Here is a 26,677-nt window from a genome sequence, read left to right as displayed (position 1 = left end):
CCCTTCTGAGACCCACCCAAGCCTCCTCCTCCCCCAGCCGGAGCTGCTCCTCAGTGCAGGATGGAAGGACAATTGTTTCTGTCCACATTAGCAGTGTCTTTTTCCCCACCTTCACCTACATCTGTTGTGAAGCCTCCATTGGAATGCAAAAATTGTCTTACTTCGGTTGTTTAGCCTTGGCCCTTGGATAGGCAAACCGTGCCATGCACCTTGGGCAGCTGCATGGGATGCTTCCCAGAAGTGAGGATGCTGTGCCTTCTGATGTGCTGGTGCTGCTCACCTGCCATTCAGCCTCCTTTGCAGAGCCTCAGGAAATGCAGTTCACAAACAAGTACCAAATAGAGTAAAAACAAGCATTTATGTTTTATATAAGCGTTTATTTACAACTTGTTTAACAACTGTACACTCTTCTATCACCTTGGAAGCATTAGTGTATTGACTGGGAAAAAATATTAAACTTTTCAATTCCAATTATCATTAATGAGGTTTTTRTCATCTATATACAGGTATGTATATTAATATTGCTACCATAACAACCTGGTAGTTACACAATTTTGTAGATGAACTGAAATGGGAAATTAATGTTTTGACACTCAAAGAATTCATTCTTTTACAGAAAATATATCACTGGCAACTTCACAAACAGTTACTTTGATAATTGGTCAACATTTAATTCAGGACTGTCAAACAAGCTGCTATTAAGAAGGTTAAGAGAGTTTTCTATGCAGCACAAATGAAGTTAGTATATCAGAGACATGCTGGAGATCAGCTCTGAGTTGAGAGCTCACAACCACTTCATGACAGAGATGCCAGGCTAATCTAATTAAAGTAGCCAGCTCCTTGCTGAAAGCTACTGGCTCCACCTGGCATCTCTCTGTTGCATTAGTAAACTCAAACAACTTTTGTCAAGCTAAACACACTTACATACAAATGTCATCAAGGCTCAAGAACAACTGATACTTAATCTCTAATCTGCACAGACCATTTGGAGAAACAAGGTACTGCTCGGCRTAATTTTGGGACACCCGTGGAGGCAGGTGCACAAAAAAGCAATCCCCTCCTGCCCAGCACAGTGCCCTGATTTCAGGGATCCTGCACCCAGCCTGGCCTGGGGCAGGGTGTGGTCCCAGCCGGAGCAGCACTTGTAAATGAAAAACATACCATGCCTTTAACACCCAACTAAAAGAAGTTTTACTAGTAACACTTGCCCTGACACATAACAAGGGATCAGTGGTTAGGACCTGGAAAGACACAAATTGTTCAGCTCTCTGCTGGACTGAGTCTGATGAAATGCTGCTGCCTCTAATGCAAGAGCACCTGACTTGTAACCACCAAACTCCAGATCCTGGCTGCAGGTCACGTCAGACTTCACTGTCCCTGGCCCTGGTGGACCAGGAAAGACATATCCCCATCTGAAGCCTTTACGGACAGCTGTCAGCCAAGCCCCTGGTAGCCACAGTACCTGATAGAGTATCCAGAGGGGAAAACACCACACAGTTCTCACCGGGATCTTAATGTTTATCCTTCACTCTGCTGCCCGTCTGGCTTGGAGCCCATTCCTACCCACCCACGCCCTTGCCAGGCAGTGCAGAGCACCTCCCTGTGGCGGGGCACACRTCTGTCCCTTCTCCATGTCATTCTGCACAAGGCCACGGACACTGTGGGATCAGGATCCCTGAGGACTAGACACAAGTGGGCACCTCCATGCATGAGGTGCGGCTCTGTCACCAGGGATGAGGCAGGCACTGTGTGTGTGACCAGAAGGGACTGCAGTGACAAGTGGACACGATGTTTCTTCAGCACGGGTGGTGGCCCCATGGCAAACAGGGCTGGTGGCTCTGCTACTGCCTAAATAAGCAAAACCATTCCTGGAGGCAGCAGAGTTCATTTGAAATCAGTATTTCTGGATTAAGATCCAGGTGTGCAAGAGTGGGGTTTCTCTAAAACTGGATTTWAATCAAACCGCTTAAGGTACTCAGCATTCAGACTTTTCAGTTTTTCCAGCAAGTCCTATGGCTTGAAAGCCCCTTTCCCTGTTTGTCACGTACTAACTCCTATACAAAAAACCTTTTAACTTACAACACTACAGCACTCCCTCGTCTTCTGAATCTTGCCAGTACTGGATGTCCAATACAAAACAAAGATACAGTAGTACAAATGTGCAGATATTTAGGAATATTAAATAAGCAGCTTTTTAAATTAATATAGGCAGTACAAAGCATTTTGAGTTACACTGTCTACATATGGCAAATCTTATAGCTAAACTTCAAAATACAAAGAAACAGCCAAGCTAGTGCAATTGGAAATTAAATAGCTAAGACTGTGACAGGAGAAAGAAAAAAAGGAAGGAAAAAAAACAGTACAGGTGAAAGATAAATGATCCAAATTATAAACTGGCAAGGACAGTCTGCATAATACTGGAAGTGTAGATGACTTTCTTACTTATTTCCATTTATGGTCTTTCCTCAGATTGTTTTAACAATTGTACACAGATTGGAAAAAAAGTTTCTGAAAGAAACCAACAACACAGCTCAAATGTAGAGAGAAAAATACAACAGCCACAAACTACTGTGTATATACATATGAAGGAAGCAGGCAGTGCCTGTGAACAAAATACCACCCGGTAGTTTGCCTGGCTCGGAGATTATCGGATGAAACTTGCTTGGTTTTCTAAGGAAGATGGGATCGCCAAGCAGCAATTCATTAGTCATTTCTCCTGGTAAAACACCTCCTTCGCTTTACTTTATTTGTTTAAAGATTCAAAGTGGATCCTTTAAGGGTGCAGGTGCTTTGAAATTTTAACAGTTATCAAAAGGCCTTTTTTAGGAACTCATTAAGACTAGATTTTTATAGTTCAGTAAATTAAAATGTTGCAGGAAGTCTGTGTGTTAATACTGTTAATCAGAATTAAATGAAGTGGACAGGCGGAAGTAAGATGGAGAGCTGACAGTGCTCTGTCAGTTTGCAGAACGCCTCCTGTTGAGCTGTGAATACTGGATTTCCTCTCTTCTAGCCTCATAGGAGACTTTTTGTGAAGAGAAAGAGTAAATGGAAGTGGGAAATGGGAAAGCCACTCCCCAGGATGGTAAGCTTCGCTGCAAGTAGATCCCCCTTTGAAATCAGATGGCCATGAGTCTTAAGTGTAGAACTGGTTAAGTTTTGGTTATGCAGTCTGGACAGAAAAGCAAGTCATGCACTGAACAGTCCCTGTTATAATAATGCTGCAGGTCATGCAACCACATCACTGCAAATAAAAGAATAAAGAAGAAAGTTAAAAAGCAGATAACATATTATTGTTGAAAAAAAAAACCCCAAAACAACAGAGAACAGAACAGGTCTTTTAAAAAGCAGTTTAGTAAGGCCACCTCTATTTAAGAGTTGTGCAAATTCATGGGGAAAACATCTTTGCCAAGCAACTCTTCAAATTACAGGCCAATAATTGGAAAAAGCAACAAAATAGTCTTGGTCAACATCTAAATTTAGCTATAATTAAACTTTACACACTTCTGAGTAAAATGCTTCAGGGCACCATTCTCAGCTAATAAAGCTACGGAAAGTAAGTTTACACAGCAATGAGTAAGTCTCAGGCATTCCTGCTGTCTGTGAGTACAACTGTTAAAGAACCTAAGCAAGATAAAGTGAAAGATGCCTACCCAGCACTGCACSTGTTCACACGCTAAAAGACAATCAGAATCATAACCACTGTCTTGAGCTCTGAGCACCACTGAAGGCATTTAAATTCCATCAGAGCTCATCGTGTGCATGAGGCTCAGTATCACTGCCCATTGTACTGTCAAGTTCTGTCCATTGCACGCAAATACAGGTTTGAATTGCCAGAAAATGGTAAGTGTTCTTATTAAAGTAAGCTGAGTAGGAGCCACTGAAAAGTTGAGAGCACCCCACACTGCTGTGGAAGGGAATCAGAGAGGTTGGCAGTTCTCCATCCTCACTGATGCACTCTCTTTCTTGGCCAGGGTAACTGGAATGCAATGCTTTACTGACATAGCTACAGTGCTTCTACTTCCCCCAGGTAACACAAAAGTCCCTACACAGCACTAAATTTTTGTTTTCATATTGCAAAGAGCAAATTGGCTTCACCAAACTTAAATTAGAGCCTCTTTCCCCACTTCCTTCTCCCTTGTATTGCACTGGTCAAAAATTATTCTAAGRATGCTTCTTGTAATGGGACAAGCCAGGTTAAACAGATAAAAAAGAATATGTATGCTACAAGTCTTGTAGCTTTTTTTCCTCAGAATACTAACCATAGTTGAAAAACAAATAGAAACAAAGAGACACATATCAAATGGAATAAAAAGTTCAACACGTTCAACACATTTAAAGGCCTTGAGGGTRTATTTTGAGCAATCATTGTCTTTTAAGCTTGCTTGGCACTGCTTGGTGCATAAAGTTAGACAGTTCAGGATTAATACGAAGAACACTGTAGTTAGTCTATAAAAAAATTAAAGTTCAAGCTATGTAAGCATGTACCTATTCTATTGTACATAAATGAATATAATCTAGTCCTTTAGTCTCACCTGGCTAGTATTTAGTTCAAACTTACTACTTAGTAGCACTTCAAGTGTATGCTGCACATACACAGAAATGACACTGTAGGTTTCTCTTTGAGTCAATAGTACTTTTGAGAGGTCTTGTAAACTCAGGACACTATTATCTTTCAAGGATGTAAAAGCTCATCTGTTAATGCTCTTTCCAGACTAGAAATTTTTATCATGTTCTAAGAATACTTGTCTGTCAATTTCTTTATTTTAAAGCCACCTGTTGAGGCAGCAACACTTAGAAGACATCAGAGATGCAAGATCTGAGCGTAAATTCACTCARCAGTAAATTCACTGTCACTGCATTTGCAGCATGTTTGGAAAGAGCAGCAGATAATCTGTCTAGGGAGGAGTGACAGGGAGAATACAAAGCAGACTACATATTTTTTAAATTGTGGCCTTATAAGGTAATGCTTAAAATTCTAAGACTTATACTGCTAAACAAATGCTTTAAAATCTCCCTCAAAACCACTGATGCCTCCAGGAAATAAGTTTCRTTTCCAGCTTACTAACCTTTTGTGGCTGTGAACAATAATCTCTGCTTTACAATATTTAAAATTATATAACAGATGTTACATTCAAGTCCAAATCAAAGGTCTAATAGTCTCATTATAACTATTTTATAATCCCATAAATACAAATATTACACCACTGGGGATTTTCTCCTAAAATTCCATCCACTTTCATGATCAGGCTAACAACATGAGCACACTAGCAGTAACACTTGGCCTTTATGTAAGTTTTCTCTTCAAGTTAGACATAATCATTAGGGATTCAAGTTTCATTTCCAGAAAAAACTACTCTATACCTGTAGAAATACTTGCTTTTGCATTGTTTCAGGTTTGTGTCATGCCAAACTAAGTAGTTAACAGTTCTTCAGAGTACTGACAAATGTCTGCTTTTGTAACGATTAAAAYAACCACATTCCTCTTTCTGAAATGTGATAGTCTAATCTCATCTGATAGTAAAGGCAAAGCAAGGAATAAAGTCAGCACTGATCTGTATTTCCCTCTACTAACAGTAATTTTCATGGATCAGCATCTGAGACTCATAGCCTCTGAGACCCATAGCAGCAAGGAATTTTTATCTGACAAATGGAATCTGCTTTCAGTCTGGAAATGACACCACATGCCAAGGGGACTGAAGGATACACAATTTTCCAAACAACTTTACACCCATAGTAACAGCAGCAAACTCCTGATTTGCCATCAAAGCCAACTGATGCAGAAATACACTACAGCATAGTCCTGCACTACCTTGGTGAGGCCCTAAGATGAAGGCAGAATCTGGACCACAGYGAAGCAGCAACACCATCCCTCAGCTATGAAAAGATGAGGACTTCAGTTACAGCAGTCAGCATGAGTTCCTACAGATCCACTGACTCCAGTCTGACACCACGACGATTTATCTGGGAAGCTGTCTTGGCTCTACTGCCAGGCGTTGTTTCAATGCCCCAKGAAACAGTATGATTTGTCAAGTTATCTACAGCCTCTCAATCAACATTCATTCCCTAACTAATTCAATGAGCTGATGCATTTTAAAAATGAACTTTATGTCCCAATATTTTAATGAATCCACAAAAATAAAGTCAAGGAAAAATAGAGGATGAAAATCCTCAGCATCTCCAAATGGTACAACGGAGCTGGCAGCAGAGTCAAAATTTCCAATCTTTTGCCTAACCAGATGCAAGAAGTCTGAGGCTGCAGTGGCTGACAATGACAGCCTCTGTCTTATACACAAGTTATACTTAATCAATTAAAATAAAAAATTTATTAAAAAGATAAAAACATAGCCCAATATGCTCAGGTTCTTTTTCACTTGTTTTTAAATGAACACCAAAATGCAAAATGGTGAGGTACACTGCTCTTCTGATTTTTGTACTGAYTAGTTGCTTGCATCTGTCTCCCCCATTTTCAAACTGAAGAAATCACACCTTATTTTTAGTTAGAGCCTGCAGAATCACTGACAAGCTTCTGCTACTTTTCTGCACTTCAGAGGAAAGAAAGATCACAGGAGCAGGGCAATACAATCAGCCATGCCAGGATATGTTCTTGATTCCCTTAAAGTGGCAAACAGGAGGCATGGCTAGGATCCTACCTAGAATCTGACATTTGTTCCAAAAAACTCTGCCACCTGGAAGTGGTGATAAACTCTTTCAGCTATTTATTTATGCAATGTCAGTTGAACAAAATGCCTGCAAATTTTGCTAAAATTGGTTAGGAGATATTGAAGTTTATCAATACAATCTTACTGCAAAACACAAAGTCCACATTCTATGTAAAACACATGTGCAAAAACCCATAAGAAGTCAGTATTGCATAGCTGACTGAGTGCAAAAATACCTCCCTCATCAATCCTTGCAAAATTCAATCTGTTGGGCAAGAATAAAAAATTCTCTATACAATAAGTAAAACTGAAACACTGTTCTGCTTCACAAGAAAAAGTGACGTTATCCACATTCAAGACAGTCTTCCTCCAGATCACTAACAAAAAGAAAATCAAGTGGTGACATTAAAATATCTTCCTACTACCAAATCTACAGAAAATGTCAACGCAATAGGACTATTAAACTCACTAAAATCATTCAGGAAGCTGTTAAGTGTATAGTCTGATATATTAGGGAAGACAGGAAAAGCGAAAGCTACTTGTACACAAGTAGGTCAAAATATGGAGGACCTTAWAATTGCCAAAAACTTCTAAATTTTCTTAACAGCTTACACATACCACTTACTATCTGAGATCATAACAAAGCAATAATAGGAATATTCACCATTAATTCTTTCATACACATACAAAAATGCCAGTGCTCCTTGCAGAACAGAGAGCCACAGAAAACTTGCAGAAGCATTTCTGCTGACACAAGTGACACTTGAAAAGGACAGGACTGCTATTTGATTATTTCCAAGCAGAATGAAAGGCATCTTGTAGCCATTATTTATTTATTTCATTTCGCAATACATAAAGGTGGATATTCCATGTATGTGCCTTTGCACTGTGGGTGGAACACACAACCTTTAAACTAATTACCTCATTAAGCAGCACTTAGAAAGTATCTGTCATGATCCAAGTGGTTATGTGTTGCTATCAAGAAAACAGGCAACTTGAATATTTTTTTTTCTGTAATGTCTGATCAGAKATGCTAAAAACTTAACTCTCCACAAGTACATGAGCTGGACTACACACACATCCTTTTAGATCAGAAATGAAGCTTCAGCTCTGAACAATAAAATTATTTTTCCATTTATCTGTTACCTTTTATTGGCATTAACTAAAATTGGTCAGAAAGATTATTCTGAGCAGAGCCTCACCACAGTGCCCAGAAAAGTACTCTCAGGAACTCCTCAGCTGTTTTATCACTGCCCTGGAGAACCCTTTCTCTTTAAGCTCAGTTGTAGGGGTTTTCTCTCTAATGTATCAGAGAGGACAGGATACAGTATTGGCTTAGCAATTACCACTACAATTTTGATATAAATAGTCTTCATTGCCTCAGGGAAAAATGTATTCCTAAAAATTTCTTAGAACTGTCTAGTGTACTGAGAGAATTCTGTTTCACAGGCTGGGATTCTTCCTTATATTATTTATTACTAAAGATAAGGCAAATAGAGAACAGTCACTGGTAGCTCCCCTACGTATCTATTTATTCCCTGGAGTCAYGGTCTGAGCTCTTTCTGTTTCTTAATACACACTGCTTCCAAAGCTGCCTAATAAGCAAGGAAAATGATGAAGCTGAACCCTTTGAACAAAGAAGTTGTTCTTGTGAAAGAGAAGGTTTAATGATATTCACCACTTGTATTCATCCACGCACAAAGATTAACAGTGGATGTATGCAACAAGTTAAAGAAGTAAAGCACTGAAGACCAAAGACTTAAACTCCTCTTAATTACTAATAGAAGACAGAACAAATTACTTACTGGAACTGGACAGCAACCAAGCACATTTCTGTAAGAGCACAGTATGTTTTTAGGTTTTTATATTCAACACAAATTCTGGGAAATACCAGAATTTCTGCAAGTTTGTAAATTCTAAAGACAGAATGATTGTTCGTTCACTTGCCTAACAATTACCATGAGCAACAAAAACAAGTAAAGGTCAGATTCAGTATGAGTCTTATGCTGCTCTTTGATGCTATATAATGATGCTATCTGTTTTTTGAAGTGAGCTACAGAAASCACTTCAGTGTCTTATCTTGAGGGAAAAGGAAAGACAGAATCACAAGGCAGAAGAAAAGCCATCAAGCATCAAGAAGCAGAAGCCAGGAGAGATTGGAAAGTAAATGCATGACAAGGCTTTTAACCAGCATCTGTTCATCTTGTAACTCTTAGGGGCATTAGCCTGTCATCAAAATTATGGAGGCAAAACAGTAAAACAAATATTCATGCAATAAAAGGAATTACTTTCATCCTAATGTGCTGATTGTGTTCAAGTTCTTTTAGACCTGCACCTAATTAACAGTAATGGGGAATTAAATTACTAGACAAAATTGAAAGATAAAACTTCCCATTACGGTCCCTCCCTCTCTTTCACAAATAGCCCTTGGCAGTTCAGTAGTAGAAAAAGACAGGTAGATTAAAATTAAAATGGAGCTTTTAGGTATTCGTAGGTTCTTGCTCTGGCTGCTATAAAATACTCAAACAAGATCATCAAATTCCCTCACAGGAATGATCTTACTTGCTCCTGTTCACATACAGCATGTGGTAAAGAGTTCATTAAGTTACTAAAATTGATTGCACAACAAGATCAGTAGAAGATGTCCCACACAAACATCATCTTTAGTTATCATCTAGATAACTAAAGATAGCATTTTGTATACAGAGCATTTTGTAGGTCAATGAGAGACTGCAGATTGAGTATATCACCTCACTGAGCTCCAGAAATTATCCATTACTTCCTTTACATTGTTACCGTTCTGTACACAAGAAACTTGCAATGTCTCCCCTAATTTTTGCAAGCACAGACCATACCAGTGATACACTGAGTAAGTACAGAAAATTCTTAGGAAACCATTTTTTTTCCAAACATGAGGAATAAAAGACAAAACTATGTGTAGAATTCAACACTTATTTTTCTGGGATGGGGTGTAACTGGACCTGATAATATTTTTCAGGCACATGATGAATGCATTTCTTAGCCCAAATTAAAACAGGTGATGTACTTTAAGATAAAAAAATGGTACCTAAAAATGTCATTCACCTGTTCATTAACCTTTAATCTAGGTGTGCTTGTTTTAATTACCCTTTGCTCATTCTACCCAAGTTGTGAATTGAGACATTCAGATGATTGATAAATGCTAGTATGTTGTTTCTCTAAAGGGATTTATGCAAAAATGTTTTCACTTGTAGGGCATTAAAATTAGGTGAGAGAAAAAATTTATAAACTAATTGCATGTGCATTAAAGTCCGAAGAGTCTCAAGTGAAAACTGTTTAAAACTAAATCACAAGACGTTTGTATATGAAATTTGCAGCCAATACTCAGGTTCTCTGTGTCCATCAATTCTTTGACAAAAGGATAAGGAATGCATAAACTATTCAGATAAAAAGCACAACTTTCAGGAACAGAATCTAAATAGGAGGAGCCTCCATCCACTGATCAACATGAAGGTGCTACAACAATTAATCAGCTACACACTAAAAAGGCAGTATAACAAATCACAGCCAGTTTCCAACGAAGTCAGCAATTAACTCACCTGAAGGCACTGGTACCATTAGTAAGGCAACTGATACAATTATACCCTGAATCAATATATTAAAACCAGTAGGGGATGTAGGGGATGACAATTGGAATAATATTAACTGGGGCCTTGATCCATCAAGTATTGTTCATTCATAATTACGAAATTTTAAAATGTCCTTTTTAAATGGATGATAGAGTAACCTATTAGCACATTCTACTTCTCCACCTTTATAGAATACGCATTAAAGCATACACTTGACAAAGAGGAGTGGAATAAACCATTTGAAAATATTCTTCTCTACCAGCAACAGGTAACACCAGYTGATAAAGAAAAATCTGGAAAAAAATAATCCTGCTTCCCTACATGCCAAGCATAAGATCAAACTTTGAACCCAGGAGATTAAAAAAACCCCAAAACTTTCTTTTTTTGCATTGCTGAGGTTTTTAGTATGAAATATATTTCACAATAATGTAATAATCTAACTTTGCATTTCTGTAATGAGATTTCAGTGTTTTTCTGAAGCAACGGGTTAGGACATAAAAAGCTTAATTCCCTTTGAACAGAAACAGTCTTATAAAGCATAACAACCCTTATAGGCACAAAAGTACCAACTGTGACAAGAAATCTACACTGTCATATAGTCTACATGAGGTTTTTCATAAGAGACCAGGCTTCATACAAGTAAGACTSTTATTATACAGCACTCCTCTAGATGTTCGCAAAATTTTGGCACATTCAGAAAATGCAGAAAGAAATGAACTCCAAAAAATACAAGCAAAGGGCATTACAGAACAATGAGAAAGCATAATAAAATCCCTTCCTGAACTGTAAAGTAATAGCAGTTACAAGGGAGAAAGAGAAAGGATGCTGGTTTATTTTCCTTGAATGTTGTCACTTGCAATAGAAGTGGCCTGGATCACAGGGCAGTTTTCTTTCTAGGGGCAAGGCTTCTCTACCTTGCTGTTGCTGGCTGGACATGACCAGGGTAAGATCTCCTTGTGCTCGTGGCTTGCCTTTGTCTAGCCAGGAAGGACTGTCCTGAGCCTGTACTAGCCAGTCTGTCTTCTGCTGCTTTTTTATGCAGAGTCATCCCCTGTGGACAAAGAGAAATTCTTAGTGAATATGAATACAGAACACTGAACAACTTTATTTATTTACATTTTGTTCATTATTTCTGTCTTCACACTTACTAAACTATTTCGGATTCTCTACACACACAGCATATTTTCAAGGATAAAGGTATGATAGTGTTCTAATACTTCACATGGAATTCTTCTGCTTCCCCCCAGTCACTCTTCAGGTTTAGAGTAACCACCTTAGAACTCAATATGTGCTTTTCTCACAAACACATGGTAATTGGACATTTCTTTTCAAAAGGGCTCCCCCAAGGTTCCCATGTTGAGCTAGAAAAGTACTTTTCTTCTGAAAAATGTTTAGGTATTGTCATCCTCTGTGGAAACACCAGCTTGTACATCAGAAACACATCTTGGGAGACAACATGTTTTCATCAGCCAAAATTGCAAGGAAGAAATTAAGAAAGCTGTGAYGGGTTGTGCAGCTGTGTATAAAAGCAGGGGCTAATTAAAGAATGATACAGACAAAGCTATCAGTGACCATCTTAGTGTTCATGATAGGCCACTGAACTGCAAGTCTTCCCTCAGGCTTGTCTTTTATTTGTTAGTAGAACTAATGTTACAAAATTGGCCAAGGACACCAGTCACTTGAAAAGACCTTCAATGTATAAACAACTCAAGAACTCAAAAAMTACTTGACTTTAGACTTGCTATTCATGAACACAACAAGGATATAGAACAGCAAGATGGAAACTTTTCCAAGGGAATATAGAAGAGGAATTTGAATTCTATGATGGAGCAGAATGAAACATGAAAATTACAGATGTCAAGGAGTCTTTCTATATGAAGAGCAGTTTCAATGAAACCAGTCTACCAAAGGGAAGTCTTGAACACATCTGATGTGGGTGACAACTCTCCTGGCACACAGGCCCCGCAAAAACTGTATGGCTGCACAGATTATATCTTCTATTGAAATAAATTGTATGAATAACTTAAGCGAGGGTTCTGCTGCTGTCCTCACTCCTTGTATGGGCCTAAATCTGCGCTCTAGTTAAAGGGATCATTTCTCAGAGAACTTAAGCTGAATTGCAAGTAAGCTGAATTGCTGTGATTGCACCCATTCATCAGAAACAATTCAAAGACTGGAGAGTGGTGAAGCAAAGAAGAAAGTAAATTTGAGCACTGTCATTTGTATAACTGAAAGAGTGGGATTACAAAATGGTGATCTAAGCTGTTTCTGAATGTAAAAACTGAAAATTACAAACATTTTTTTTTTTATTTATTAAAAGATTATTATAGGAACATACTCTTACACAGAGATAACTTAAAATTACTAAAAAGTGGTTCTATGTTTGTGTGTTGAAAAACACTTTTCAAACAAAAAATACTGTAAATGAATGAGTGCTGTTACAAATATGCCAGAAAAACTAGTATTAATAGTTTCTTTCAGGTTTTTTTTTCTTTTTAAGTAGAAAGTGTGGGGGATTCTTACCATGTTGTACCAGGCACTAACGATAAATTTCTCCTCCATTTCTCTTTGACTTTTTGTTTTCTCATATTCTTTCTGAAAAACATAAAAAATCAACATATTGAAAGCCAAAGTATAAAAGAAGTATCAGTCTCTAACTAAAAAGCAATGAGCTTTTACTAGAAAACACACGGATTACTACCTCCAGGGAATGAAACATTCTGTCTCGCTCCTGCAACTGATTTTTCAGCGCCTGAATCTCAGGAGCAGCACCCTGGTTCTGTTTAGGATCTAATGTGCGGATGACCTGTAAGAGAAAACCAGTTTGTTTTTTATTAAATCCTGTAAAAATAATCACGTTAAGGAATTCAAAACTTTAAAGTCAAGTTAAGAAATTTTTTAAAAGTGACTTAAAATATGTCTACCTCTGTCATCAACCATGGCATACGAGAGCATCTAAACAGAGCCTTTATTACAGCACTGTGAAACAAAACTACTGACATGAAAAAGTGAACTAAAAGGTTCAGTATCCTAGACTCACATTTGCAGTTCCTAACCCAGGCTAGATTACCTTGGAGCCATGGCAATGGAAACATCTATAAGGTTTCTCTCTTTATAGCTATGGTGTTCCTGCCTGTCAGTTTCTCCTGTTTGAGGAACGACTGCTTCTATCATTATGGATATTTGCCATGATTCACTTACCTGGGGTACCAGGTGCTGTAATTTTTAGGTAGCTCTGTTACATCAAGCAGCACTCTGTGGCATATGCATAATAATTATGTTACTAATAAGACGAGGCGACACCTGGTTACATTTGTAGGTGTCATCCAAGAGTACCACCAGAGCTAAACCAAGAACAAATCAGCAMAATGCCAGAATTATTAAGCCTTTAATAGAAAATGGCATAAAACCTTTTAATATCCTCTGGCTATATAGAAAGAGACTTCTCATCTTTTGTCTTTCTACCTATTTCAGAGTTGTGTCCAGATGTTAAAATAAAGCTATGCCTTGAATTTTAGTGAGACATTCTTACTGTAAGTTAAATGCAAGTCCTGTGAGGAGTGGCTGAGGGAGCTGGGGGGGTTTAGCCTGGAGAAAAGAGGACTCCAGAAGCCCTTATCACCTTAAAGGTGGCAAGGAGGTTACGCACCACTTAAAAGGAGGTTGGCTCCTTCTCCCAGGCAACCAGTGACAGAATGAGACAACAATACAGCCTCAAGCTGTGCCAGGGGAGGTTTAGGCTGGCTTGTTAAGCATAGGAATGGGTTGCTAAGGGATATGGTGTAGTCACTATCCACTGGATGCGGCACTTAGTGCCATGGTCTAGTTAACATACCAGTGATYAAAGGCTGCACTTGAAGATCTTGGAGATCTTTTCCATCCTAAATGATTCTATGATTCTATTCTATTCGACAACAGTATGYTATTTTTCTAAGAAAATATTCTTTAGATCTGGATACATTTTCCATAGTGAAAGACTATAATGATTCTACTGGTCTTCACAAAAGAAACCCTCACCAAAACCCATCAATAACAACGAGAAACAAAAAAACCCCAGCCCCAAACCAAACACAAATAAAACTCAAAATGAAAGTTAATAAAAAGATTACAAAAAGTTAGCCTAATTAACTATGTATGTTATACTGCTGTTATGTAAAATACCCTACAGTAACACAGTACATACAAAACCAAACCTTGCTGAAAAGGGAAAAGCTGTCTTTCAGTGGAATATACTCTGAGGCACCTAAACCAAAATCAAATGGGGGCCAGGGAAGAAATTTGTTTAGACTTCCTGAAGACATTTCACAAGAAATCATTCAGGAAACTACACAGAAGTAAAGGAAGAAAGCATAAAGTTGTGCCAGATTAAGAACCTACTTTCACATTTCAATGTAGYGATAGGTATCCAAAGCGATATGCTTTTAAGAAACTCAAGTAAAATAGTGAAGTATAATAAGAGAAGGAATAGGATTATGATTAAGACCACAATATTGCCATTTCAAAGCTAGTACTATATCCCTATCCTCTCTACTTAAACACTAATCACCTTCTTGACAGAAGCATATACAAAGCAATAAAGGCAAAGAGAATGCTCAATATCCTCAGAGAAATAGAACAACTCTTGAAGGTGGTCCAGTCCAAAAGATCACTTTACTGAGAAAAAGCATCAATAAAAGAGTGGTAAATGGGGTAAAATCCTCTGCAGAATTAATCTATTACAAGTACTGAAACAGTAAGATGATACACAATGGGCCTTCCTTCTCTTTTACTTGTTAGTGTGTATACAGGTACCTCCTTCATTTTTATTACCACGGAGTGGACACATAATACAGTCTGTCACAAAGGGACATTAACACGAAACACATTTACTTACACTTTTGGCCTTTTCCAAATACTTCTTGTATCGTTCTTCCATTTGCTTCATTTCCTCCTCCTTTTTCCGTAAAGCTTCTTGTAATTCCTCAATTTTAAGTGCTTTATGTCAGGAGAAGCACACATTGGAAAATAACGTCATTATACAATGCATAGTTTCATGTTTCACAACAGATATTTAGGACACAACTAAAATATATTTCAGTAAAAAAAAGCTGACATAAGAAACCTGATGTAGCAGATATCACAGATTTAATTACTGTACACCTCAGAAACACATTAAAAAGATGTACTCCTATATAATATCATAAAATGGATTTTTTTGACATAATTTTGCTTCTTAAAATTATGAAAAATAAAGAGAAATGGAATCATAAAACATATTACTGAACACATTTAGAAAATTAATTTATTAATAGCTTATAGCAACTATAAAATCTTGAGATTAATACAGACAAAAACAATTTTTCTGTTTTTTGAAAGACTAATGATTCCTAATAGGCAAAACTACTGCTTAAATCTGCTAAACTATAACATAGACAAATCTATCAGAAATGAAATATGAATATACTAAATCTAATTTCACCCTCAGCTAAGCAGCTATTGAGATCAGTAGGACAATTTAACTGCACAGATTTTTCCTGTGTTGGTGTAAGAATATTTCAAGGCACTATTACTTCTACACAACTTCTCAGATTCCAGAAATCAAAATTCTATTTATTTTTCCTCTATCTCGCTATAAATAAAATTATTTTACCACAAACCAGAAATGCTGCCATTGGTTACATCTTTTGCCTTGTTCTATAATAAATAGTCTTTAAAAAAACCCAAATTACCTCCTTTGTTTCTTTTCCAGAAAAAACGTACAATAATATGCTAAAAACTAGATGTTGGGTTTTGCATACCCCCTGAGCAATACTATACATATCTTACATTCTTTTTGACCAGTGACTGAAAGTTTTCTCAAAGAACAACACATTATTTAAAACACATTGAAGGAATATATATTGGAAGTAAAAATAAGCTAGTGAAAGCAGCAAGGTTCTTCTAAATTAGGATCTTATCAGACATGACAGTTCTGGACAGCTKAGGTTCAGTGGCAGATATGACAGTGAACTGGTATTTGTTCAGCCATTATTATTGGGGTTTGGGACTAGATCTCTTTTAAATTTCTTTCTAACCTCTTAGCATTCTTTGATCCAATGATTTCAGCACAAGAGTACTTTCTAAAACGTGATCCCATGTATTTCAGGTGTTAAAAGCATCTTTTTGGTCACCATAGTTTCCAGAGAAATTAACAACATACATGTCACTTCCATTAAAAATGTACATTTTGCTTACCTGACACCTTCTTTAGGTATTATAATTAAAGATACTGCACATGAAATAATTTACAAAGAAAAGAAATGGACTGCACAGGTAACTCACAACTGTTGTTGCATCTTGGTTCCAAATCTTCAATAATGGCTCGTTTCTTCTGTAGCTCATTGTTAGCTTCATGGAGCTTCTCACTGTTACAAACCACAAAAGCACATATTGTTTCCAGTAGTATTACTGTGCTTGAAAAGAGCACTAAGCAGTACAGAAAATCCTCAGAGAGATTATTTCTAAGGGCATGACTGATTTTTTTCTGTGGGGCATGAGGACAAGTGACAATATCACTGTAGAAACATTTGTTAGATAAGATGAAAAACATCATTCTGTACAGAGAACTGCAGCTGCTTCTTTGTCAGTAACTGTAATTAATTTAGAACTTAGARTTAATTGCACAATGAGGGCCTAAAATGAATACTCATAACTGATACTACACTGAGAAAAAGTGGCTAAGCCCAAAGGCAACAGGAACTTCTTTTTGCAAGCCAGTCAAAAAGCAAATACTCTTTTCGGGAAGTAAAAGATATGCAAAAATAGCACATCAAAATGATAGCACTTCCTAAAGTATTACATTCTAAGCCATAATGTATATTAAAGACTAAACAAATTAATTTTGCCTATATTAACATGTTTTCTAAAAAAAAAAAAAAAATACTTATTCCTCTTCAGCAAACATTTGCAGAATGTTAAGCAAAGTTTTCTACCCAACACAAAATGATGGTTCCCTCATCGCTCTAACTTTCACAATGATTTTCGGTGAGGGAAAAATAGAATCTGAACAGCAGATACCCAAATATTCCTGTGTTACCTAATCTCTCTTAGTTGTGTATTTGCCATATCCAGATGGATATGGAAATGTCTGCCTTCCTCACCACATGGAATACACATAATTTCAAATTGCAAACAAAAGAAGACAAACAAAAATACTTACAGATGTTCTTCAAGTTTCTTTTTCAGAAGAACTGACTAAAATAGAAAGTTAAATGTTTTGTTTTAATATATTGTGAAGTTTTAATGTACTTTAAAAATTACTTWTAAACATACAATTTTGGCATTCTAACCAAAATCCAACTTTTTTAGTTCAGTTTTAGATCACAACTGTAAAGCCTCTGTGGTAGCAACCTTTCTCTTCACAGTTGTGTGACTTTAGTAAAATTGGAACCCTTTAGAACTTAACAAACATTTTCCCAGGAACTAGATCAATAAAAGCAATATCCATAAATGAAACAATTCTAAGGCAGTTGTTTTAATTCACTCAGTACTTTGTATTGGAAAGTGCAGCAAAATTTGAAAAAAAAGCTGTCCTACCAATATAGCATTGCAACTTGCATGAAGATGTAGCAAATTAGTTGAAGWAAATTCCCATCCCCACAGAAACTAGAAGGAATAGAGTATTTCTAACAGGACTACAGCAAAAATTTCACCTTTTTTGTGTTCCTTAAATTTAATGATTAAGACACATAAAAATCACTGTACAACTTACAGTGTTCCACTTTGCAGGTAAAGCACATTTAAATAAGCTCTTGGAATGAAAACTTAGAATTAATTTCGTAATTTTAAACTCACTTCATACCAAAAAAAAGAAAAGCAACAAAACCAACCAAACCCAATAAATGTCTATGAACTGAAAGTAGTGTTAAGTAAATAGAAAGCCATACTCACAATAGCCTTGAGCAGAAGCCCATGCCAAGAAACAGAGATGACATTAGTATAAAGCAAAACAGCAGCCAACAGAAGAAACTATTTAGAAAGTCATGAACAGAAAAAGTTAAAGCTATGTATTTTTCACATATGTGCAATTTTTTCCTCTGTTGTCATGAGCAATTCATCCTGTAACATTTTCTAAAACATGTCACTAAACCCAAAAATATAAAAATAATGAAGAAGTACATTTATAAATAATTGTGTTCAAACCAGAATTCCAAAGCAGAGCAAGTGCTATTTTGGAAAGTAATTTTAAAACAAAAATCATACAAACCAACAGAATGGAGGAAAATAGCCAGTCTGTTAGGCTACAGTCAGAATTATGAGATGCAGGTGCTTTTGTGGTGTGATGCTGAATTGTGTTATTGCCACACTGATTGAATACAAAGCAAACGTAGAATATCTAAATCTCCAACTGCCTTTTTGGTTTCTATTTATCCAGTATTAATCACACAGAAGGTTGATCATGTGGCTGATGGTCCAAAACACCATCAAAATATAAGATAAAGTCATCAACGAAATTACATCGTTGTTTTTTCTCCAATGTTCTTTTAACAAAGGTTTAGACACCTTGCTAAGAGAAAAAATTACTGTGTGCACTCAAAAAGCTTTTTAGTTTGGTAATACTTCAACATACTGGTTTTGATCACATTCCTGGGATGTGTTGTTTCATTATTTCAAAAGMGATTTTCTTATCACATGACAAGAAAGGTGGGGAGCCACAAGAACAAGCCAACATAACTCTATTGACTTCACAGTCAGAAATTTGCAGCAGCTAAGGATCTGCAGGTTTTGACCATCTGGCTTTTTTCTTTTCCAGTCCCCTGAACAAATGCAACACCACTTTCTCTGTAACAAAAAATACTTGTATGCAACTTTCTCAGTCACAAATCATTTGAACTGTCCCCATCACTTATATCCAATTATTTAGGGGACTACTGGCTGGCTGGGACAAGAAAGGGAAAAAGTYGGAAACAGTGCATTTCCCTAAGGTAGGAAAATCAAAACTGAATTCAGCTTGCCTTTTGCAATCCCTGTATTGCGCTTGGGTTTATCTTGAAACAACGAGTAGGACATCTTCAACTAAATCAGGTTGTTTAGAGCCCTGCCCAATCTGGCCTTGAGTATTCCATGGAYAGGGCATCCATAATTACTAGTCACCATTGATTCAACTGGCTAGCACCTGCACTGTTGTGGGAGTAACCTCTCCCATCTAGATAGATTATGTTCTCACAAGCAAGAAATTCATTGTGATAAACAGCACAAACAATTAAAAGAAGCAGAACTGAGTTTACTCACATTAATTCACCCAAGACACATGATTAGGAAAAAGACTAAAACACTAAATGTGGTGTTTCAGGCACTCAAAGATCCTGTATATACTTGGCAGATAAATTAAAATAAATTACTCTGAAAACAGGCAAACATTACTTTTAGGATTTTTTCAGTATYAGTAAGCTTTAAAGACTCATACACAAATCTGAAAGGTAATTGCTTGTAATTGTTGTTCTCTTGTAGGAAGACAAGTCTTCAAAAACCATTGAAATAGAAGTGTTTTTGCTTGAAATTTCTTTCATGCTTRAAACAAGCCAAAGGAGCGAGTCTGTCCCCATTATCAAGACAACATTTGGTTTTGTTTTACATGGTAAGGACATGGGCAGATGGCTAGGCTCTGGTCTGAGGTTAAGCTAACTTAAGTTGCTTAGCAGGGTATGGCACATACTCTGGGACATCATTTTAGAAGACTGCTTGATGAGAAMAATAATGCTGTGAGGTGGTGATAAAAGTTTTAAAGCAGCACCATGACATATGGTCACACTGCAACAATGTTAAAAGTAGTGATAGTGTGGTTTGGGTTGGAAGGGTCTTCTAAAGGTCACATAGTCCAATCCCTCACAATGAGTAGGACATCTTCAATTAAATCAGATTGTTTAGAGCCCGCCCAATCTRGCCTTGAGTATTCCATGGATGGGGCATCCACAGTTACCCTGGGCAATCTGTTCCAGTGTTTCACCAAAATGAACAAAGTGCCTGAACTTCATGGGWAACTGAAGTGGTAACAGAGCTCTAGGGACACTTTAGGGAGGTGTTGTATCAGTAACAGCATGTAAGGCCAAGACTGCATATGTACATTATGAGAAACATTAGGCATGGGATGGATTTAGCAAGTGGGACAGAAGTGACTTAAGGCAGGGTGTTTATGTAGGAAGGAATTAGGGCAAAGAACAGGAGAACAAGGATGATAAAGGACAGTGATAAGACATGCAAATGATTTAGTTGAAGCTGTTTGGGATAACTGTTGAGTAGTTCCACATGACTACTGCATTCTGAAGGACAATAAATCAAACCTATTCTGACTACAGCACACACACCTGTATTCTGTAGTCTGGAAGACCGAGCTAGGGAGGCCTTTCCCTGGCTAGTATGATAACACCCACGATGGACTAATCATGCATCCCAACAGAATATGTCAGTGTTCATTACAGGCTCAGTGGTACTGATACCTTTTGAACAGCTGCCTTCTACTGAACTTCAATACAAAATCAAAACTCTTTGCCCTGGCACACAGCACGTATTACTGCAAGGACTTGCCTGGGTTTGGACAGTATCTCTATGTGTTTTGGGGCATGTCTCAAAATAACTTCAGCTTTAACACCAAGCAAAACTTAAAGAAAACCCCAAAAAACAACCAAAACCCAACAAAAAAAAGCTCTGAGCTCTCAACATACATTTTGGAACTGAATTAAAATGGACTGTCAGTTTTCTGGATTAAGCACATTTACAGCACAAGTATGTAAAGATACAAATTTCAGTGCATTGTTGCAGAAAAATAGTAAAACCCAGGAAATTAGCTGAAAATTATGCATCAGTGAAATGTATGCTATGTCTCTCCTAATATTTTTTCACATGTTTCTGAAGAATGACTCTTTTTGTATGGATATTCTACAGATAACTCAGGTAATCTCAACAAAATTTCCATCTACTTGAGTAGCTGGGTTTAACTTCTGAGGTTTGCTGTGTTTTATCAGYGAGATTGCATGAGAAGTTCTTGCATCCTCAACACTTTGAATCTATACTCACTTGCTTCCTTAACAATAAATTAAATCCTACACATCAAACTCAGAAAACAGACCATGAGATTAGTGCCTATAAATCACCACTACTATGGTCAGACCTATACAGAAGCTATGAGTGCAGACACACTAAATAACTGCCCCAACCAAAGCCTCAAGGGACACAATTAAAATTAAACTAAATAAAGTTGAATACAATTAGACAGGGATCATTTACAATACTCAATATCTGAAAATAATTTTTTCACATTCTTGTTCACCCTGAAAAAATGTTTTTGGCCAACAAAGAACATCTCAGAATAGACCTGTTTTAACATGCACTCTAGAACACATCTAAGTTACTCAGGAAAATAACCTTGCCAGAAATCAACTAGGTGTTTTACATTCATATAGTTTATTCTGAAAATTAAAAGGATAAACTAAATTTAACACACTCTCAAATGAACATAAGCAGCTAGTAAAAAAACTTCCACTATTTTATAYAAATTTTGTTGAAACAAAACAACAAAAATAGAAAGCAACATATTACAATTGTTGCCAATTACCAATACAATATACTGAGACTGTGAGCATTCACTATGCATGTACAGTCCAACAACTTGCTGCTTTCAAGAAAATTCTAGACCTTCTTTTTTGAAATACAGGAGATAATAAAAAGTTTTTGAGTGGAAGACTGAAAGTTGTTTTCCACACTAACCCCGCTACAATGTGTGCTCTTACATTTAAAATAAAGTTAATTCTGTATACAGAAACAGAAAATGCTGCATTATGTTGAGGGCCTAATTAATTTGACTTTTTTTTTAGTTTTGGCCTGCCTGGATTTTTTCATTCTGATACACATTTACATGAACAATTACACAAGTCCCAGTGGCTGGAAAGGCCTTAACTTTCATTAAGAAAACTAAATCAAAACCAACTTTATTCATRGAGAATCAACATTTCCTCAATTCCCTGCAAAACTCTCTATTTTAATTAAGTAACCTTAATGATAAGTTTTCTATTGGCATAATTATTCAAATAAAACATATTTGACACCTTCTCCCCATAGGATAGTTTTCTATTCTAGACAATTGTCTTACATCCTAGTTAGAGAAGCACAATTTAGYGCTAAGACCATACAAGTAAACATGTAAAACTATTAGAAATCTCTGTATATTTCCATTTCTTCTTTTTTTTTTTTTTACAAAAAGGTGAGTGTTTCAAAAATGGTAACTACTTGAATGTAAGTTTGATGTACAATTCTACTTACATCTTCAGCTTTTGAACCTTGATCCTGCAAAGACTTTTGTAGCTCTTCCACCTGGGACTGTACTTCCAGWAGTCTCTGATTTACCAATCTAGGAAAGAGACAATATTTGTTTCTCAGAAAAAAAATCAAATTACAAGAGGAAGTCTCAGATTTTTAGTGTCCAGTGTTTTTAGGTCTTCTGCACAAAAAATTCAATACTGTAAATTATTCACAAAAAATCTGAAGCAGTAGTTAGAGCTTACAGCAGTTCCAGAGATTATAACCTGTAGTCATCCAGAACATCTTGATACTCTTCAAGGACAACACAAATGCAYGCAGAAATCATTTCCATATACATGAAAGAAGACCTTTTTAACAGTCCATTTTACTGTGTGAGAGCTGCTACYTTATAGTTTTACACTATTACAGAATCCTGTAAACCTGTAGGTTTGAAGGGATATCCACAGGTTGCCTAGATCCAACCTCCTCCTTAAAGCACTTATGGTAGATTGCTGGGAACCACATCCAGTACCAGTTTTGGATACTTTAAGCACCGAGGTCTAACAGTCTCTGTGGGATYTCATCTAGAGCTCAGATCCATATTCTGTATTTTGTCTGTTGTCTCTTGTCCTTCYACTGATAAGCTCTTGAAAATAGTCCAAATCTGTCTTCTTGCTAMCTTCCCATCAAGTGGATGGAGATCACAGTACAATCTCCTCTATGTCACCCTTTCTTTGGTCTGGACAAACCCAGTACTCAGCTTAATCCCATCTATCATATGCTCCAGTGTCTCTCACCTCAGCAGCATTCTGCTGCACTCTTACACATCCACATWTCTCTTGAACTGGGGAATTGAAAATAACATGGCTATGTCCAGATGTGGTATCAGAAGTACYGATGCGAGGTGAAAAATAGTTTTCCCACCCTGACCACCTGCACCTCAGTGAAGACAGTCCAGATCACAGTCAACTGCAATGTCCCCAGATAAAACATCCTCCTTTGCTGCCCACAAAGGCCCCAGGGCTTTTGCAGCAGAACTGCTATACAGCCAGGGACAGGGCTCCCATCAGTTCATTTCTCTGGACTGTTGAGCTCCTCTGAATAAAAACTTTCCCTTTTGGGATAACAGTCACTCCTCCCAAAGTGGWGCCATTCTCCAACTTGCTGAGAGTAGAGATGTGTAGCTCCTTTCATCAGTGAAGTTGTTAATAAAAGTGATGAACAGCACCGGTCACGGTACTGATGACTGAGGAACTGGTTGCCAGTCAGGTTTCATTTCACTGAAAAAACTACTTCAGACTCAGCTGTYCAATTTCAGTTTAAATTCTGTCCAGCCAATTTACTGCTCACTTTTATTGTCCTTTTATTCAGTTTTTATCTAACCATTCTGAACATAAGGATACCATGGGACATTGTATCAAAGGCGTTGTTAAAGCCAAGGCTTTGCTATCGTCCTCTGTTTCACCATGTTCCATCGTCCTCTTCTTCACATGTGCAGCCATCTCATTGTCAAGACAACTGGATTAGCTAGGCATGATTTGCTCAGAATAAATTCATGTTGACATTTCCCAGTTACTCTCCTGTCCCTCATGTGGCAGGAAACARATTCCAGATGGACTTGCTTTGTGAAATTTCCAGAAACTAAGCTGTGGCTGACTAGTCTCTGTAGTTTCTCATGCTCTTTTTCTTGCCCTTYTTGATTGTGAGTGCAGTATTTACCTTTTTCCAGGCTTCAGGCACCTCCCCAGTTGAAGGGGAAGATGGGGGAAGATTAGATAGAGAATAGAAATTTGGATAGAAAGCAGCCTCACATCACTATCAGCCAAATACTGCAGCATGCTCCAATGCACTCAGTCTGGTCCCATAGATGTGTGTATGTCGACTGGCTCAATCCAGCAGGCTGCCCAGGAACACATTATGCTGGGTTTTAAATATCTACAAAGATAGGGACAACCTCTCTGGTCAATGTACTCTGGTGCTCAGCAAACACCACAGTAAAATGAAAAACCTATGTTCTTACACCGAGATGAAATATARTGTGTTTCAGGCTCCGCCCATTGCCTCTTGCCGTGTTACTGAGCATTCCTGGCAAGAGTGTAGCTCCATCTCCTTTAGATCCTCTCATCAACTCTTTGATAAGATACATTGATAAGTTCTATCCAGGCTACATAGTCTCTATCTCTTGGACTTTTCTCATAGRAAACACTGCAGTGCTGTAATGACATCCTTGTGGCCTTTCACAGGATTGACTACATTAAATCTTTCTTGTCTTGGGAATGTCTGTAGGGAAGCCAATTGAAACAGAGGACAAAATTTCTCACCTGTTTTCTGTCTCCAGTTCATTCTTCCGTAAGTTTGCATCATCAAGAAGGCTCTGCAACAAGGCAATCTTCTCATTGTCAGAACCTTCTTGGTTCAATTTTAACATCTTGTTCTCATGCTGAAGGCGAATGAGTTTCTCCCTAAACACACAGAATAGAATTTTGTAGAAAAAAGAAGGCCAATATCTATAACAAAGAAAACAGTTTACCACAGGAAGTAAAATAACAAAATAAATACCATCTTTTTAAGGGACATGGCCGCAACAACAATCACGTTTTCAATCCCCCAAACACAAACCTAGTTTAAGGAGTTGTAATTGCAGAATGCAGAACACAAGGAAATTACCTGAATCCTCCTATCAAGTCTCAGAGTACAGCTGAACAGATTTACAGGGCAAACACAGACAGCACAAAACTTATTACCTACCAAGTATGAAGAAAGGGTGTAATCTAAGCTGTCACTGATCTACTGCATAAACCTGAGCAAGCAACTACAACCCATAGCCTCTTAGCATAGAATCATAGAATCATTCGAGTTGAAAAGACTCTTAAGGTCATCACGATCCAACATAACCTAGCGCCAAGTCCACCACAGAACCATGTCCCTTAAGCACCATGTCTATACATCTTTTAAACAGCTCCAGGGATGTTGACTCAATCACTTTCCTGGATAGCCTTTTGCAATGCTTGAAAACCCCTTTTGGTGAAAGTTATTACTGGATTAGGACATAGATTCCTAATATCCAATCTGAACCTTCGCTGGAAAAGCTTCAGGAAAAGAGACCAATTCTCACCTCACTAGAATCTCAAGCACAAGGTCCTGCATCTAGCYTATGGCAACCCCCTGTACGAACACTGGCTGGGGGATGGACAAATAAGAGCAGCCCTGTGGGAAGGATTTGGGGGTGCTGTGGGTGAGAGGCTGGACATGACCCGGCCATGGGCACTGCCAGCCCAGAGAGCCAAACGTGTCCTGGGCTGCATCCAAAGCAGCGTGGGCAGCAGGGGAGGGAGGGGATTGAGCCCCTCTGCTCTGCTCTGCTCTGCTGAGACCCCACCTGGAACACTGCACCCAGCTCACGGGGCCCAGAACAGAAGAATGTTGACCACTTGAAGTGAGTCCAGAGGAAGACACTAAGGTGATCACAGGAATGGAGCACCTCTACTGTGAAAACAGGCCAAGAGAGTTGGGGCTGTAAATCAGACTCTAATACCTTAGAGCAGCTTTCCAGTACCTGAAGGAAGCCAAGAAGGGAGCTGGAGAGTGAATTTATACAAGAGCATGGTGCGACATAACAAGGGAGAGTGGCATTAAATGGAAAAAGGGCAGGTTTAGATAAGATATTAAACAGAAATTCTTTACTGTGAGAATTTGGAGGTAATGGCAACAGGAGTTGTGGATGCCCCATTCCAGGTCAGGCTGGATGGGGATTGGAGGAGTTTGGTCTACTGGAAGGTGTTCTTGCCCATGGCTGCAGAGATGGAACAAGATAATCTTTAAGGTCCTTTCCAAACCAAGCTGCTCTATGATTCCACAATTGCTTCCACTGTGCATCTTTCCAGCCACTCTTCTCAAAGCTGYAGCACTGCATGGGTCGTAACCCAAAGGCCAGAATCGGGTCTTGGCAATGCTGAACTCCACACAGCTGTCCTCCATCCACTGATACAGCCCGCTCAAATTCCTCTGCAAAGCCTTCCAACTCTCCAGCGGATCAACACTATTCGTGGTAACCCARAATGTTATTGTATTCCGTATCTATCAAGTGCCCAAAATTGTTACTGTCTCTTCCAGCAGCTGAAAMTGGAACAGTGGCGCAGGGACTGGGGGGTACTC

The 26,677-nt window shown here is 37.9% G+C and overlaps 1 protein-coding gene across 3 annotated transcripts in view; it reads right to left on the bottom strand.

The window, feature by feature from the left end:
- Positions 1–356: 356 nt before the first annotated feature.
- The window catches only part of HOOK3 (hook microtubule tethering protein 3), an 84,931-nt gene continuing 58,610 nt past the window's right edge, over positions 357–26,677 (bottom strand). For 2 of the 3 annotated variants that reach the window (XM_057373253.1, XM_057373255.1), the window contains 9 exons: positions 24,844–24,984; positions 22,544–22,631; positions 17,448–17,482; positions 16,571–16,653; positions 15,144–15,244; positions 12,972–13,076; positions 12,794–12,865; positions 11,185–11,321; positions 357–3,244 (listed from right to left, as the gene is read on the bottom strand). In XM_057373253.1, coding sequence (XP_057229236.1) covers positions 3,229–3,244; positions 11,185–11,321; positions 12,794–12,865; positions 12,972–13,076; positions 15,144–15,244; positions 16,571–16,653; positions 17,448–17,482; positions 22,544–22,631; positions 24,844–24,984 — 778 coding nt within the window. In that variant the 3' untranslated portion in view covers positions 357–3,228. Of the gene's footprint in view, positions 11,322–12,793; positions 12,866–12,971; positions 13,077–15,143; positions 15,245–16,570; positions 16,654–17,447; positions 17,483–22,543; positions 22,632–24,843; positions 24,985–26,677 lie in introns of all 3 variants that reach the window. The other variant, XM_057373254.1, reaches the window with a different exon arrangement.

This window comes from Malurus melanocephalus, unplaced genomic scaffold (genome assembly GCF_030028575.1).
Source record: "Malurus melanocephalus ecotype Western Australia unplaced genomic scaffold, MMel_1.1 scaffold_191, whole genome shotgun sequence".
Taxonomy (NCBI): Eukaryota; Metazoa; Chordata; class Aves; order Passeriformes; family Maluridae; genus Malurus; species Malurus melanocephalus.
Note: the sequence above shows the minus strand (reverse complement) of the source record. Positions and strands in the feature narration are given on the sequence as shown.